The sequence below is a fragment of the Entelurus aequoreus genome, linkage group LG15, assembly GCF_033978785.1.
Source record: "Entelurus aequoreus isolate RoL-2023_Sb linkage group LG15, RoL_Eaeq_v1.1, whole genome shotgun sequence".
Taxonomy (NCBI): Eukaryota; Metazoa; Chordata; class Actinopteri; order Syngnathiformes; family Syngnathidae; genus Entelurus; species Entelurus aequoreus.
This window is the reverse complement of record NC_084745.1, coordinates 47856943-47874078: the sequence shown is the minus strand read 5'-3', so window position 1 is coordinate 47874078 and position 17136 is coordinate 47856943. Positions and strand designations below refer to the sequence as shown.

The 17136-nt window shown below is 41.3% G+C and overlaps 2 protein-coding genes and 1 non-coding gene across 5 annotated transcripts in view; 2 read left to right on the top strand and 1 right to left on the bottom strand.

Annotated features, from left to right (window-relative positions):
* Window positions 1-53, top strand: part of LOC133630558 (U2 spliceosomal RNA) — a 191-nt gene extending 138 nt beyond the window's left edge. The window contains exon 1 of the small nuclear RNA XR_009821277.1: window positions 1-53. This exon is cut by the window's left edge and continues 138 nt beyond it. This is a non-coding gene — a small nuclear RNA (U2 spliceosomal RNA).
* The window catches only part of nphp3 (nephronophthisis 3), a 136061-nt gene that overhangs the window by 61925 nt on the left and 57000 nt on the right, over window positions 1-17136 (bottom strand). Inside the window, exon 1 of one of the 3 annotated variants that reach the window (XM_062021674.1) lies at window positions 4186-4204. The exons of 1 other annotated variant lie outside the window; for it this stretch is intronic. The gene's annotated coding sequence lies outside the window, so the exon portion shown is untranslated. Of the gene's footprint in view, window positions 1-4090; window positions 4205-17136 lie in introns of those variants that run through there. One more of the 3 variants, XM_062021673.1, reaches the window with a different exon arrangement.
* uba5 (ubiquitin-like modifier activating enzyme 5) lies at window positions 4388-15560 on the top strand. Its single transcript, XM_062022094.1, has 12 exons — window positions 4388-4879; window positions 4987-5032; window positions 5109-5198; window positions 5332-5441; window positions 8567-8653; window positions 8729-8813; window positions 9128-9232; window positions 14486-14613; window positions 14736-14871; window positions 14944-15022; window positions 15092-15198; window positions 15268-15560. Exons 1-12 carry the CDS (start codon window positions 4713-4715, stop codon window positions 15343-15345), a joined length of 1218 nt encoding a protein of 405 aa, XP_061878078.1. The 5' UTR covers window positions 4388-4712; the 3' UTR covers window positions 15346-15560.

Below are 17136 nucleotides of genomic sequence, written 5' to 3'. Positions count from 1 at the left end.
CACTCCACGCATCGACCTGGTATTACAGTACCTCCAGGAACGGTGCACCCCCTCTCTTGTTGAAAGCAAATCACTATCTTTACTGATATAGTCTGAAGAGTACGTTAAATACATTAATTGAAAATGATGATTATTGGTAAGCAATTGGGTCGGTGGGAGCCTTCCCGTTTTAATGAAGTCGTCATAATATTGTATGTTCTTAATGTATGTATTCTGTGGCAGGAAATAAGTTAAAGGTTTGGTCAAATAAATCAAAATGTTTACATTACACAAATATAAACTATAGAAGGATGGAACTCTTTTGTAGAAGCCATTTAAGGCATCCTCATTTTTGTGTTGGCATTACTTTCTTTTGTCACTAGGTGGCGGGCTTTTTGGGTTGAGCAGTGCAGGGGGGGAAGGCATATGTAGGAGCACAGTTGAGCCAAACGAGGAAGGACTCAGGTGTGGGAGCACAAACCGTTCTTATCAGCAGCAGACAGCAGCAGACAACAACAGTTAACCACAGCAACAGGCAGGAGAACATATAACACAATATCACTGCAATAATCCCTGGTATGTTTCATTCACCCTGCAAATTCGTTAATAAATATGCATAAACTGGATTTCCGACTGGACCTCACTTCATATACAATGTTTGCTACTGCGTAGGATCACTCCCTCAAACCTGTTGAGTAATGACAATAAATTGGAACATTTGAAGGTGAAGATTGCCATTACATCTTTTTTTATTTTATTTTAGAAATATTGATAATCCAATTTGTTTTGTGTCCACAAGATGGTGTCATTTCCCCATTCTTAGACAGTGACGTCATTGTGTCCGCTTTAACTTGCATGTCAGTGCATCCACATGCTACGCTTCCTTTGTCCTTTGTTTATTTTGATTTTCTTTCCAGTTGCTAATATCTCTTTCTAATTCTGAATACAGCTGCTAAAAGACTCCACTCATTCCAGGCGCTTATTTAACTCCTCCCCTAAGTTTACTGCCTGCATGCGCATGAAGAGAGCATTCTGGGACGACTCTTAACTCGGTAATGTCACTACTCCTTCAATAAATAAAGCCAATACAACTGATTTGGATTGTGATTCTGAATTTGTTTCTGAGAGAGCAGCATCCGCACTTTGCATAAAGAACGTCTTTCATCCTATCAAATTACAACTGCGAATGGTTTCACTTCAAAGAGCCGTTCAAAAGACTCAACTCGTTCGCGAACGTCAAAACTCTATTATGGAAGGGTGCTGGACCTTTGTCAAAATTCTCTTGAAAAGAGCCGTTCAAATGCCTGGCTGGTGGTATTTGCTTTGTTCTAAATAACTTAGAGGAAATAATTACTTGTGGCCAGAGGCAAGAGCGAAAAAAGCGGCTGCTCAGGGCCCCGCGGCCCTTATATATATGCATACATATATAGTTTTAATACTAGTTCATGGATGTCCACACTACGGCGGAGTTTTCGGTGTGGCCGGCGAAACATCACAAATTTAACAATAATTTTTTAAATTCATACTTCTGTAAATTTCTTTGGTATGATTGGACAGATTTTACCGGTGTGGCCGGCAAGACATCACAAATTTAACAATAATTTTTTAAATTCATACTTCTGTAAATTTCTTTGGTATGATTGGACAGATTTTACCGCTGTCATGTGGAGATCGATGGAATCACTAGTAAACGACCACAAGTATATTTTCTAGTTGTTTCGGCACAGCATTATTATGTATGAACCAATCCAAACAACTTTCCCCACTCAGAAGTTGACATATGTAAAGACAGGCCAGGCTAACAATAGGAAAATGTAAACAGTGCCAGAGCTGCAATGAGTTTATAGTAGGTGTGTGAATGATCAACAATCAATATTATTGGTTGAAATAGAGGGCCCCAAAATCTAATTGTGCTTAGGGCCCCGTGGAGGCTGCTCGAGGCAGTAATAAAAAGTCCAAGTGTATACATTACACAATTATAGACACTATTGGTGAGAATTATTTTGAAATATTGATAATCTAATGCAGGGGTGTCAAAGTCATTTAAGCTCAGGGGCCGCATGGAGGAAAACCTTTGCACACACGGGCCGGACTATTAAAATCATGGCAGATTGTTTTCTTTGCCTTACTTTGGCCAAAAATAGAACAAACACATTCTGAAAATATTACAATAAAAATATAGAAAAAAATACCGGCAGTGGTAAAGTTTAGATCCATGAAGGAAACATGAATGTTTATAACTGAATACATTTACATGTGCATAAATTTTTTTTTATTTTGTATTATTTTTTTAATTAATTAAGTAACGTTTATGACAACCTTTTTCCAAAACACAATATAGAATGTGAGATATAACAGGATAATGCATACATTTATCATTTGTTTTCAAAACAGTTAGAAAAATGTGGGACCCCAAAGATTTACTGTGGGACCCCATTTTTATGACTTGATGGGGTCCCTGGGACCCCATTTTGAAAGTTCTTAGTACCAATACTTGTTTAAGCACCATCTAACAACACATATCAACTGCCGGTCGAACAAACTTCAATCACCAGGGTTCCTAATAGTTTCTGAAGGAAAACAGCATTACAGCTTCTGAAGAAGTTTTCACAACAAAGGGCCACATAGGCAGTGTTTTTCAACCTTTTTTGAGCCAAGGCACATTTTTTGCATTGAAAAACTCCTGAGGCACACCACAAGCAGAAATCATTAAAAAACAAAACTCAGTAGCCGATATTGACAATAAAAAGTAGTTTTCACAATTGTTGGATATAAATTCAAACCATAACCAAGCATGCATCACTTTAGCTCTTGTCTCAAAGTAGGTGTACTGTCATGACCTGTCACATCACGCCGTGACTTATTTTGAGTTTTTTGCTGTTTTCCTGTGTGTAGTGTTTTAGTCCTTGTCTTGCGCTCCAATTTTGGTGTTTTTTTCCTGTTTTGTTGGTATTTTCCTGTTTCCTGTCTCATGTCTTCCTTGAGCGCTATTCCCCGCACCTGCTTTGTTTTCGCAATCCAGACTATTTAAGTTGTGCGGACGCTTTCCTTCTTTGTGGGGACATTGATTGTCATGACATGTACGGATGTACTTTGTGGACGCCGTCTCTGTTCCACATGCTGTAAGTCTTTGCTGTCATCCAGCATTTTGTGTTTTGTTTACTTTGCAGCTAGGTCAGTTTTAGTTTCGTCTTGCATAGCCATGCCTTAGCTTCAATGCCTTTTTCTGTGGTATAGCTCGGTTGGTAGAGTGGCCGTGCCAGAAACTTGAGGGTTGCAGGTTCGATCCCCGCTTCCGCCATCCTAGTCACTGCCGTTGTGTCCTAGGGCAAGACACTTTACCCACCTGCTCTCAGTGCCACCCACACTGGTTTAAATGTTACTTAGATATTGGTTTCACTATGTAAAAGAGCTTTGAGTCACTAGAGAAAAGCGCTATATAAATATACTTCACTTCTTAGCGGCACTCACCTTTTGTTTATTTTTGGTTAAAGCATAAGATACCTTAGTACCTGCACGCTGCCTCCCGCTGTCGTCTGCATATTGTGATCACGACACAACGTGTTTCCGACATCTACAAAGCAATTAGCTCCCCGCTGCCACCTACTGATATGGAAGAGTATTACACAGTCACTCTGCCGAGCTCTAGACAGCACCGACACTCAACAATTTTTTGATTGATTGATCGAGACTTTTATTAGTAGGTTGCACAGTGAAGTACCGCACAATTGACCACTAAATGGTAACACTCGAATAAGTTTTTCCACTTGTTTAAATCGGGGTCCACTTAAATTGATTCATGATACAGATATATACTATCAGATATATACTATATCATCATAATACAGTCATCTCACAAGATAATCATCAGGGTATATACATTGAATTATTTACATTATTTACGGATTATAATTACTTGTGTGCAAAAAATATTTTTAACCCAGTTAGGTGAAATTACATAATCTCACACGGCACACCAGACTGTATTTCACGGCACACTAGTGTGCCGCGGCACAGTGGTTGAAAAACACTGGACTAGAGCATGCTGTTGGCAATCACAATTTAATCCTATTTAACAGTATTAATATCATGGAAAACAAGTCTAACCTACCCCTAAAAGTAGAGGTTCAGCGTCGCTGCTTCCTGGCTGCTGGCAGTGTGTACAACTTGTATTTGGGCGAGCATTTGGCATTATGAGGACTTTACCTTAAGAATGTTTCCCGAATTGAGCAGGTGTCGTAATGAACAATTTTCCCTCCGCGACCGATGGGGGTAAAAGTGGCGCACTGCGTGAGAAATCAGCGGGAGCAGCCAGAAGAAGAAGAAGAAGGGACTTTGCAGCGACCAATCAAATGAGCTCCGGGGAGCGAGGGGCGTGGTCACCCCTGCTCTGCGCTAGGATTTCTTTAAAACTCGCATCCTCCAGTGACGGTGGTCGGACTATTTAAGGCGGAATCCAAAAATAAGTTGAATATTTATAAAATAACTGGAAATGATGTGAACACTGTGCAGCCAATTTGGGATTACGTTGTCTCAAACCCGGAAAACTAATGCGTCTCACACTTCCGCCCGGACATTGTTTACTGTAACACACATCCCGCCAGCTGATCTGAGTTGTGAAGACGTGTACTTTTTCGTGTCCAGTCTCAACTTGGCGTCTTTAGCCATTGGCGCTACATTTTCTTTCTTTTTCTATTGTTGATTACGCCTTTTGTGTGTTGTTTTGTTTTGTCATGGCAACGGTGGAGGAACTGAAGCTCCGTGTGAGGGAGTTGGAGAATGAATTGATTAAGTGCAAGCAGCAGCAGAGCGCGATGGGAGATGCTCGCAGGCTGCAGCAAGCACACCGACCCAAAATTGACAAAATGAGCGCAGACGTGGTGGATTCTAACCCGTACAGGTGACGTTTAATTTTTTAAGTACATTTTTTTTGCTTTTATTTGCGTGGCCCCCGCCCTGAGTGGACGCCGCCTGTTGTGAGTCATCCTAGCCGTTTTGTCATTGCAGCCGCCTGATGGCCCTTAAGAGAATGGGCATTGTGGAGAATTATGAGGCAAGTTAAATATTGAAGCCATTCTAGCTGCTCTGTTTTTTGATTGATTGATTAATTGTTGTCATTCTGTTGACAGAACATCAGGACTTTCACGGTGGCCGTGGTGGGTGTTGGTGGAGTGGGCAGTGTGACAGCGGAAATGCTGACTAGATGTGGCATTGGTAAGGTAATAAGACACGCCCTTCTTCTGCGACGTCCTGTGCATAAAAGACCGTGGCATCTGTAAAGCCGGCGCTGCAGTAAACATGTTTGACGCGGTGCAAGATGGCGCGGGATAACGTGGCCACATGTGTTGTCAGCTGCTGCTGTTCGACTATGACAAAGTGGAGCTGGCCAACATGAACAGACTGTTTTTCCAGCCTCACCAGGCCGGCCTCAGCAAGGTTGAAGCAGCCGAACACACGCTCAGGTACACGCCAGGTGCACTTTTCAGTCCCTCCAGGGTTTGTGACCATCGTCCCGCAAATTCAACCTATCCCCACAAAATTATGGGCGGCCTCATTACTTTAATAATAATAATGGAATGGATTTTATTTCCACTTTTCTCAAAGAACTGAACACCCATTATTGACATACTTGCCAATCAATGTTCCCTCTAATTTTTCATGTGTGTGAGCAAATGCAAAAACTCCCTGAACATTCAGTGGAGCCCATGTGAGCAACGTCAGACGTGCACACTGTGGCTACACCAGCAGCACACCTGTCCCAAACCTGACTAAATAACAAGTTCAACCTCCATCCATCCATCCATTTTCTACCGCTTGTCCCTTTCGGGGTCGCGAGGGGTGCTGGAGCCTATCTCAGCTGCATTCGGGCGGAAGGCGGGGTACACCCTGGACAAGTCCCCACCTAATCGCAGGGCCAACACAGATAGACAGACAACATTCTCTTATTATTATAATCAAATGACAGCAGTCATTTCCATTTCTAATAAAAGTGTTTAGGCCCACTTACAATGACAATAACAAAAAATATTGTTTTTCATGAACTGTGTACTTGTATTGTTTGTCTGGGTGGAGGTCCTGCTTTGGAAATAGTTTGTACCCCTTTCAGACATTGCATTTAGTTCCCATTAAAACATTCACATGTTGCACAATGAGATGTAAGCAGGGGATCATGTGTACATTCCTGCAACTTCCTGTTTGTAAAAAATATATTTTTATTAGTATTTATATAATATACTAACAGCATTTCATGATTAATATTTATAAATTAAGATTCCTAATAAACGAGACTAGAATAAGCACACATTTGATTGGTAAATCATAGTGTAACGACCTGGAATTACACTTTTTGTGTGGCTGTAAACGCATCACTGGCTAAGTGCCATATCTGCATGTGTTGGCGCAAGTGAGAAAGAGCGAGCAGCTGCTGTTGATATAACAAAGTTGGTTTCTGTCTGGTTTGTACTGCAGAAAATGACCAGTTTGCTAAATATAATTTTTTTTACTAATGTTTTGGTGATGTGTTTATGGCCAACAATAAAGAGTTTTGCTCAGTAAAGTGATGGATGGAATTCATGTCCTCAAAGCGTCTCGACAGACGTTACAATATTTGAACAATGATGACGAAAACGGTTTTCTCCGTCTTGTCCGTATGTCGAAAATTGTTATGCGCTTATTTTTTTATTTGATTTTGTGCGTGGCATAGATTTGCCGTGCGCAGAGGATGCTTGAGCAGTGCGCAATTGCACAGGCGCGCACCTTAGAGGGAACGTTGTTGCCAACCCTCCCGATTTTCCCGGGAGACTCCCGAATTTCAGTGCCCCTCCAGGGGAAACCATTCTCCCGAATTTCTCCCGGACAACAATATTGCGTCCTCTCTCACCTGAAAAGGAGACTTTTATATATGTCTCCGTTATCCATAGGTTGATCTATAACCCATAAAGTAGGCAGGCACGGAGCTATTTCTCAGCGTGTGCTTATTCCAGCCGGCACGTTAATACACTGACACACAACATCCGGATTCCCATCATGCATTGCTTCAAAACTACGGCAAGTAGTAATGTCCAAAAACATAACAGAGACAAAGCAGAAGAACGAAGAAGAGACATGGCGACGACGAGTAAGAAGAAGTACGTTTGCAAGTTCCAAAATGATTGGTTCATCCAGGACAGCTCGAAGGGGAAGGGGTATGCTCCCTCACATTTTGTAGATCAGACTTCTCCATTGAACACGGTGGCCGAACGGATATACTCATTCATGAACGGATTATATATATATATATATATATATATATATATATATATATATATATATATATATATATATATACACACACAGTATATATATACATACATACAGTGTTTCCCATAAACTGCCAAGATACCTGTGGCGGTGGGGGCGTGACCACCATGACATCATCGAGTAATTTGCATAATTCACTACAATGATATGATTTTCTCTAAAAAGGCTCAAAAAATGTATACTTACTAATTAATAATAACAGTTTTGTTTTAAACGTCCGTCCGTCCATCCATCCATCCATCCATTTTACAATATAATTACAACACTTTATGTACATATTTATATACAGATTTGAACAATAAGTTATTCACTGAAATATATTAATATTAATTGTGGTTCTTACAAAAAATATATCTTATAAAATATAAAAGCTAAAATGTCTCTTAAAGCTCTGCCCCTTTAATTAGTGCATACTAAATAATTTAACTTTAGCCTACTACTACAACCATATTATTTACCAGCAACATAAAGTGAAACAGAGGCAGAGGTGTCCTGCCACAGTCAGTAACAAACAGAAAACCGTAGTGGTCAAATACAAATAAGGCAACAAGAGAAGTATCCTACACTTCTCTTTTGTAAAGTAAATCTGAACAGCCGATATGGGCATCTACATCAACTATATGATTTGCCTGAGAAGCTGGACAGGACAAAAAAAAAAAAAAAAAAAAAATTTTTTATTTGTGGCGGACGTAATTCTTTCGTGGCGGGCCGCAACAAATAAATGAATGTGTGGGAAACACTGTATATATATACCATATTTTCCGCACTATAAGGCACACCTAAAAATTTTCAATTTTCTCAAAAGCTGACAGTGCACCTTATAATCCGGTGCGCCTTATATATGGACCAATATTGAGCCACAACAGGTCTCGCAACTACGTAACCCTAGCCTCTACTGTAGCGTCTATTCTATGCGCCTTATAATGCGGTGCGCCTTATATATGGACAAAGTTTTAAAATAGGCCATTCATTGAAGGTGCGCCTTATAATCCGGTGCGCCTTATAGTGCGAAAAATACGGTACTTGAAAATATATACAGCATATTTTGTTGGATTTGTTAAAAATCCTGTGCTTTTTTGAGTCAGAGTTACAAAAAAGACTTAAAACATTAATCATAAATCCACAAGCAAATGTATTGGAACAAATAAGCCTTTAAACATTGCAACTTTTGCCGGACTTTTTTTTTTTAAAGTGCTGCCGCGATATCAGTCACATAAAATCCTGGAGGGACAGACTACTTCAAACAAAAGTTTTGCCTCCACACTGATTCTTCTCCCTCCTCACCAAGGAACATCAATCCAGATGTGTCGTTTGAGACCCACAACTACAACATCACCACACTGGACAACTTCACTCACTTTATGGAACGTCTCAGGTGTTTTGTTTTTGTCCTGCTTGTTTTGCTCCGCCCTCAGTGGAACTTTTCCTAAGTGCTCCCCTGTCTTCTTAGTCATGGAGGCATCGCGGAGGGAAAGCCAGTGGATTTAGTCCTGAGCTGCGTGGACAACTTCGAGGCCCGCATGGCCATCAATGCAGTAAGTGCCACAAACAACATAACACAGAGCTTCTAGACTATCAGTAGGACGGGGATTCATATGGCCCCATACGTCGCGATTTACCTGACACATGAAACGTGACAAATTTAGGGCATGCACTATCCACTTTTGCCGCCAAATGGCAGTAGATTGTCCAACATCTTAAAACGTGTTTTGTGGCCATTCAAACTATGACCATTGCTTCAGTTGCTATGTAGAGTGGCACTTCACATCATTTTCAGCAGACTGCATTGCAAAATGATTGACTCACTTCCCTATTGTATGCGCTGACCTTTCCACGTCCTTTCCCTCAGGCTTGCAATGAGCTTGGACAGGTCTGGATGGAGTCTGGAGTCAGCGAGAATGCCGTTTCAGGACACATTCAGCTCATCATTCCCGGAGAGACTGCCTGCTTTGCGGTACGTCAGAGAAACACAAAACAGCTTTATTACAGGTGGTCCTCGTTTGACTATGTTTTGTGCTACATAGGCCGTCACCACATAGCGCTTTAAATGTTGTGGCTTCACAACAGATTTTTTTTAAAGCATATTCTACATATTTTGGCGTAATTTAAGTCCTATGTATTGGTCTTGTATTACAGAGAAGTATTTGTCTTGTTTAGGGATGTGCGTATCGATCCTGTGGTATCGATATATCGATACTCACACGCTACTCATTTGGCATCACTTTTCTGAAAAAAGTATCGATATAAACCAAAAAACGGCGTGTGGGGGGTGCAAGCATCACTTTCAGATGTTTTTGATGACTTACTTAACTTACTATGTGCTGGGACACCTCTGTACCTGGCAGAGTATAGAGCTGGCCCAGTCACGTGACAGGAGACAGCGAATGAGCGTCGTCAACGTGCAACACACACACAGCCAGCCGACAGCGATGCAGCCAGGCATATCCAGTGTTGTCCAATTGTTGACCTAAAACAGGCAGTTTTTGTTTTTTTTAGTAATGTTTACTGAATATTTTTGTTTAAATGATTATCCTAAATTCAAATAATTTCCACACAGGGGAATTTACTGTTGGTTGAAAATTGCTTGAGTATTTAAAACAAGATAAGAAAGAGATACAATTTGGAGATTCTTCATCTTTGCATTACAGTTTTATTTTTTTCCAAGAAAATCTTGAATATATGATTGAATGTGATTTTGGTTTTAATCTGTAACATGATTTCTTACATTTCGAAAACATTAGCCTATTTCATATTTCATTAATTGCTAATTATATCACAAACTTTAAAAAATAACCGCAGCTTCTTGCAATTCGGATTTGACTGTTAATTGGAAAGCCCTAATATTTAATTATTATTATATATAATATATAGTTATTATATATAATATTTAATTTGTTTTTCATATTTATGTTATTTATTTTAATTGTACTTTTATTATATATTGACCATTATAAATGTGGTAATAAATGGTCTGTATTTGTCTTGTGATTTGTCTTAAATAATAACAATAGTAATAATATTTTTGACTGACAAAAAACTGCCAATAAGAAATTATTGGTATCGGTATCAGTATCGATGAAAATGCAAGAAAAAGTATCGGTATCGTATCGAATCCTAAAAGTGTGGTATCGCCCATCCCTAGTCTTGTTTTCTATTATGTTGCAGCGATGGATAAAACAGGACTTAAGTTTTACTCTTAGGAAACGTACACATTACAAGTAGAGATGTCCGATATCGGACTGCCGATAAATGCTTTAAAATGTAATATCGGAAATTATCGGTATCGGTTTCAAAATTATCGGTATCGGTTTCAAAAAGTAAAATTCATGACTTTTTAAAACGCCACTGTGTCCATGGACGTAGGGTGAAGTACACAGCGGCAATACACCTTAAAGGCACTGCCTTTGCGTGCCGGCCCAGTCACATAATATCTACGGCTTTTCACACACACAAGTGAATGCAAGGCATACTTGGTCATCAGCCATACAGGTCACACTGAGGGTGGCCGTATAAACAACTTTAACACTATTACAAATATGCGCCACACTGTGAACCCACACCAAACAAGAATGACAAACACATTTCGGGAGAACATCCGCACCGTAACACAACATAAACACAACAGAACAAATACCCAGAACCCCTTGCAGCACTATCTCTTCCGGGACGCTACAATATACACCCTGTTACGGCGCACGCGCAGTCTGTTCCTCCCTCATCCGCGGGAGCACCGAGAGGCTCTGCTGTGAGCTCCACAGGACACACCCCCCGCGCTTGCCGCACAGACCGCGTCGCCGCAGCCGGAGACAATCTGCTATACGCGCACCTGGGTCTAATCAGACAAGCAGCATAAGGACCAGTGGACCCAAGGATCCTTGCGGGAACTTAGTTTCTCAATGGTGTACCTACCCTCCGTCGCCCTGAAAGTGAGCTGTGCGTCTCACTTCTCCCTGGATCTCCCTCTGGACTCTGACTGCCTCCCTCGTTCCTCGACTACTCGCTCGCCCCGGACTCTGACGCCTCTCTCTGCCCCACTGACCTCACACGAATCTCGGATCCTTTCTGCGTTGCCCCTCTTTGGTTTTGTCTGCTTCCTCATTCAACATTTACGGTAACACTCAACAGCTAATCTACACACAGTCTCACACATACGCTCTTGGATTTTGTCACACAACATTCTGTGTGTAAATGCGAGTAAAAGTCTGCTTACAATGGAGCCTATGGCTCCTATCGCCTTGTTATGCCTATAAAGGGCTTAAAAAAACATCCAAACACCTCCAATAAGGTTTTAAATGCACACTAAGTATGTATGTATGTAATATAGTAACAGGCACACTCATAATAACATTCAATATTTAGGAATTTTGCTAATTTTAAGCAAATGGCGGCACACTAATGTCACAAAAGCATCACTACATTTGATTTTTCCTTCAATATCACCAATTACTCACTGCAGACTTCATGAGGGCCAACAAACATAATAAAACATCACTTACTGTTCTAGGTCTGCTGTCATTATGATGCCGACTGGTTGGTGTTATATTACCGTTTAAATTAAATTAAGTTAAAGTGCCAATGATTGTCACACACACACGAGGTGTGGCGAGAATTCTCTGCATTTGACCCATCACCCTTGATCACCCCCTGGGAGGTGAGGGGAGCAGTGGACAGCAGCGGTGGCCGCGCCCGGGAATCATTTTTGGTGATTTAACCCCCAATTCCAACCCTTGATGCTGAGTGCACAGCAGCGAGGTAATAGATCCCATTTTTATAGTCTTTGGTATGACTCGGCCGGGGTTTGAACTCACAACCTACCGATCTCAGGGTGGACACTCTAACCACTAGGCCGCTGAGTAGGAATGACTCATAATCCTCACAAAGAAAAAAGGGGGCGGAACCAAACATGTTTGTGTCTTTCTCGACATTTCCGGTTCTAATTTGGATGCCAAAGTTGGCTAACTTGTCAGACGATGTCTTCATAGTTCTACTATTAAGGTGAGAGGCATTGTTTATGATCGAGAATTAACTTTTACAAGCTCAGAGGTGGAAAGCAGCTCACCGGCCAATGATGTCAATACAGCAGCACAAGCTAGTTAGCGCTCTGTGGTCATGGCGCCACTATAAATAGTTTGTTTGCAGTAACACTTATAATAATATCACAAAAGTATTGTTGGCGTTTTTTGGATGTTTTAGTAGAGGGCGGAATAGAGGACCTCCCATTGACTCCATTGTAGTCGGCTTTTATTTATGAGTTAGAACCAACGTCTTGTATCCCATTATGATTGTGAACGATTGTTAAACTTAAAAAAAAAAAAAAAGTGCAGTTCTCCTTTACTTTGTTGACGGAGATGGGGCATGTTGGTTGATGATCACATTTCTCTACAAATACTGCAGCAAAATGAGATGTGGCTGTGGGCTGATCGTGGTCCTTGCAGTTCCACAAGATGTGGCCCATATCTCCACATTGATAGCAGATGCAGGCTTCTCTATTTTGTTGGTCTATTTAGTTGAGCCTGAGAGTGATTCCCCAATAGTCGCGGTACTAGCAGTTTTGTTTACACCGGGCTGGTTATAGCTGGGCCTTGGAGACGCCATCCTGAAGCTTAGCATTTCAGTGTCAGTTAGGTAATGTTCCACGGCCTCCACTAGTTCTGTGGCAGATTAAAATTTTCAGTGACGTATGACATTCACGACGAGCCGCTGTTGCTTTTGATGAAAGTGCTTCATTTGACAAAATTGCAGACGATCGTCCTAATTAAATTACAGCCCAAATCGAGATTGTGAAGAAAATGTGATTAATTGTGAAGCCCTTGGACCTCACTCTCCTGCTGGAAATGTCAGTGATAACCAAGCAGCATCTAATTTTTGAGATGACTTCTTCCTGATGAGCCTGTCTCTGTCTTTCTTGCAACGCCCCTTCATGGTCATCGCGACATTTTCTATATACCGAATTTTTCGGACTATAAGTCGCAGTTTTTTTCATAGTTTGGCCGGGGGTGCGACTTATACTCAGGAGCGACTTATGTGTGAAATGATTAACACATTAGCGTAAAATATCAAATAATATTATTTAGCTCATTCACGTAAGAGACTAGACGTATAAGATTTCATGGGATTTAGCGATTAGGAGTGACAGATTGTTTGGTAAACGTATAGCATGTTCTATATGTTATAGTTATTTGAATGACTCTTACCATAATATGTTACGTTAACATACCAGGCACGTTCTCAGTTGGTTATTTATGCCTCATATAACGTACACTTATTCAGCCTGTTGTTCACTATTCTTTATTTATTTTAAATTGCCTTTCAAATGTCTATTCTTGGTGTTGGCTTTTATCAAATTCATTTCCCCAAAAAATGCGACTTATACTCCAGTGCGACTTATATATGTTTTTTTCCTTCTTTATTATGCATTTTTGGCTGGTGCGATTTATATTCCGAAAAATACGGTACATACATACAGGGGACGCCGTGGCGCGGTTGGGAGAGTGGCCGTGCCAGCAACCTGAGGGTTCCTGGTTCAATCCCCATTTCCCACCAACCTCGTCACGCCCCTTGTGTCCTTGAGCAAGACACTTCACCCTTGCTCCTGATGGGTCGTGGTTAGGGCCTTGCATGGCATCTCCCGCCATCAGTGTGTGTGTGAATGTGGAAAGTATAACCCATTTGCCATTTACAGTTTGTAAAACAACTAAAATCTCGACATGAGATATATATATATATATATATATATATATATATATATATATATATATATATATATATATATATATATATATATATATATATATATATATATATACACACACACCCTCCCCCACCCCACGCCTTCACCACCGCTTGTTTCCCCTCGGGATGATGGTCGGCTGGCAGCGCTTCATAGCAGCAGTCGCCCTCCAAGGCCCCAACTCCCCGCCACTCTGGACTAGGCCCCCTTAGGAGCCCAGTCTAGATTGTATTTTTTTTTACTCATCTTCCCCAGCGTTTTACCTTTTTCTTATCTTTTACAGGGCGCCTTTGGCGACCCATCAGCGTTCCTGTTCTGTAACCCTGTACACTGTTTGTTTGTCTAATCTTGAACGGGTTTGTGCTGAAAACATAGTTTCGTTGTATTTGTGCAATGACAATAAAGTCCTATCCGATAACAAGGGATTTTCAACATTTACCCTCAAATGAATCCTGTATTTGACCTTTTCTCCCGCAGTGTGCTCCTCCTCTGGTGGTGGCCACCAACATTGACGAGAAGACCCTCAAGAGGGAAGGCGTATGCGCCGCCAGTTTACCCACAACAATGGGCGTGGTGGCAGGAGTCCTGGTCCAAAATGTTCTCAAGTAAGTGTGGTCACTAATGGCTACTGGAAACGCTACAAACCTGTAGCAATCAATGGACACTCTGGTTACGTACGCATGAGTAATAGTATCAACAGGTGAAACTGATTGTGATGATGTTGCAGGTATTTGCTAAAGTTCGGCAGCGTGAGTTATTACCTGGGCTACAACGCCATGCAGGACTTCTTCCCCACCATGACAATGAAAGCCAACACCCAGTGCAACGACCGCCACTGCAGGAGACAGCAGGATGAGTACAAGGTGAAGATCAAAGTCATTGCATGATAAGCCAAAAATCTTGCCTTGCCTGCCGCTTGAAATGTGTCCCACCAGAAACGAGAAGCGGAGCGGCCGAAGGTGGAGGTGGTCCAGGAGGAGGAGGTGGCGGTGGTGCATGAGGACAATGAATGGGGTTAGCCCTGCCACATCAACCATGATCATGTTGCCAGGTGTTAAAAAAGGTCTTCATGTCACCCCGTAGGTATTGAACTGGTGTCAGAGGAGGCCAACGAAGACACGCAGGCAGCAGCGGCCGCTTTAGCAGACCTCCCTGAAGGCATCGCTGCGGCGTACACCATTCCAGTTGTGGTCAGTCATGACGTAGAGGCTTATTGATAAACTTTGGAATTAAACCTTCATTATTTTTTCCTGGAGCAGAATACAGATGCTGGCGAGACAATAGAAGAGACCGAGCAAAGCCTGGATGACTTGATGGCTCAGATGAGAAAGTTGTAGACTGCATGGCCACCAAAATAAAACAACTAGTGTCCTTGTCATTGCATTCTTTAATGACATCCCACAACTGGCCAATGGGAAGGAAAGAAAGAAAGGTGTGGATGCATGGAAATTGTTGGACAAAAAGAGGAATTAGATTTTTTTGGACACTCAAAAGTGGAAATTATCACTGTTGAAATGCTGCAATGCTTATGAAACAACATGATTAATCTTGTCTTAAAGGCCTACTGAAATGAATTTTTTTTATTTAAACGGGGATAGCAGATCTATTCTATGTGTCATACTTGATCATTTCGCGATATTGCCATATTTTTGCTGAAAGGATTTAGTATAGAACAACGACGATAAAGATTGCAACTTTTGGTATCTGATAAAAAAAAGGCTTGCACCTACCGGAAGTAGCGTGACGTAGTCAGTTGAACATATACGCAAAGTTCCCTATTGTTTACAATGATGGCCGCATGAAGTGAGAGAGATTCGGACCGAGAAAGCGACAATTTCCCCATTAATTTGAGCGAGGATGAAAGATTTGTGGATGAGTAAAGTGCAAGTGAAGGACTAGTGGGGAGTTGAAGCTATTCAGATAGGGAAGATGCTGTGAGAGCCGAGGGTGACCTGATATTCAGCTGGGAATGACTACAACAGTAAATAAACACAAGACATATATATATACTCTATTAGCCACAACACAACCAGGCTTATATTTAATATGCCACAAATTAATCCTGCATAAAAACACCTGCGTGTTTGTTATGCTAGCTCCTAGCTCCTCTGCTAGCTCCTAGCTCCATAGAACACGCCAATACAATTCAAACACCTGATCAACACACACAATCACTCAGCCCAAAAGACCGTTTACCTAACCCAAGGTTCATAAAGCTTATATATTTTTAAAAAGTTACGTACGTGACGCGCACATACGGTCAAGTTATCGAATGTTTAGCAGCCAAGGCTGCATACTCACGGTACCTGATATTCAGCTGGGAATGACTACAACAGTAAATAAACACAAGACATATATATACTCTATTAGCCACAACACAACCAGGCTTATATTTAATATGCCACAAATTAATCCTGCATAATAACACCTGCGTGTTTGTTATGCTAGCTCCTAGCTCCTCTGCTAGCTCCTAGCTCCATAGAACACGCCAATACAATTCAAACACCCGATCAACACACACAATCACTCAGCCCAAAAGACCGTTCACCTAACCCAAGGTTCATAAAGCTTATATATTTTTAAAAAGTTAGTACGTGACGCGCACGTACGGTACGGTACGTGTTATGCTAGCTCCTAGCTCCTCTGCTAGCTCCTAGCTCCATAGAACACGCCAATACAATTCAAACACATGATCAACACACACAATCACTCAGCCCAAAAGACCGTTCACCTAACCCAAGGTTCATAAAGCTTATATATTTTAAAAAAGTTACGTACATACGCAAAAAAAAGCCAAAGCTGCATACTCACAGTAGCACGTCTGCGTCTTTGTCATCCAAATCAAAGTAATCCTGGTAAGAGTCTGTGTTGTCCCAGTTCTCTACAGGCGTCTGTGTATCCAAATCAAAAGTCCTCCTGGTTAGAGTCTCTGTTATCCGAGTTCTTCCATCTTGACTGCATCTTTCGGGAATGTAAACAAAGAAGCGCCGGCTGTGTACTGTTGTGGCTGACTACGTTCGAAAAATACGTCCATTTCGCACCGACAACTTTCTTCTTTGCTTGCTTGGCTTCCTTCTCCATAATGCAATGAACATGATTGAAACAGATTCACGAACACAGATGTCCAG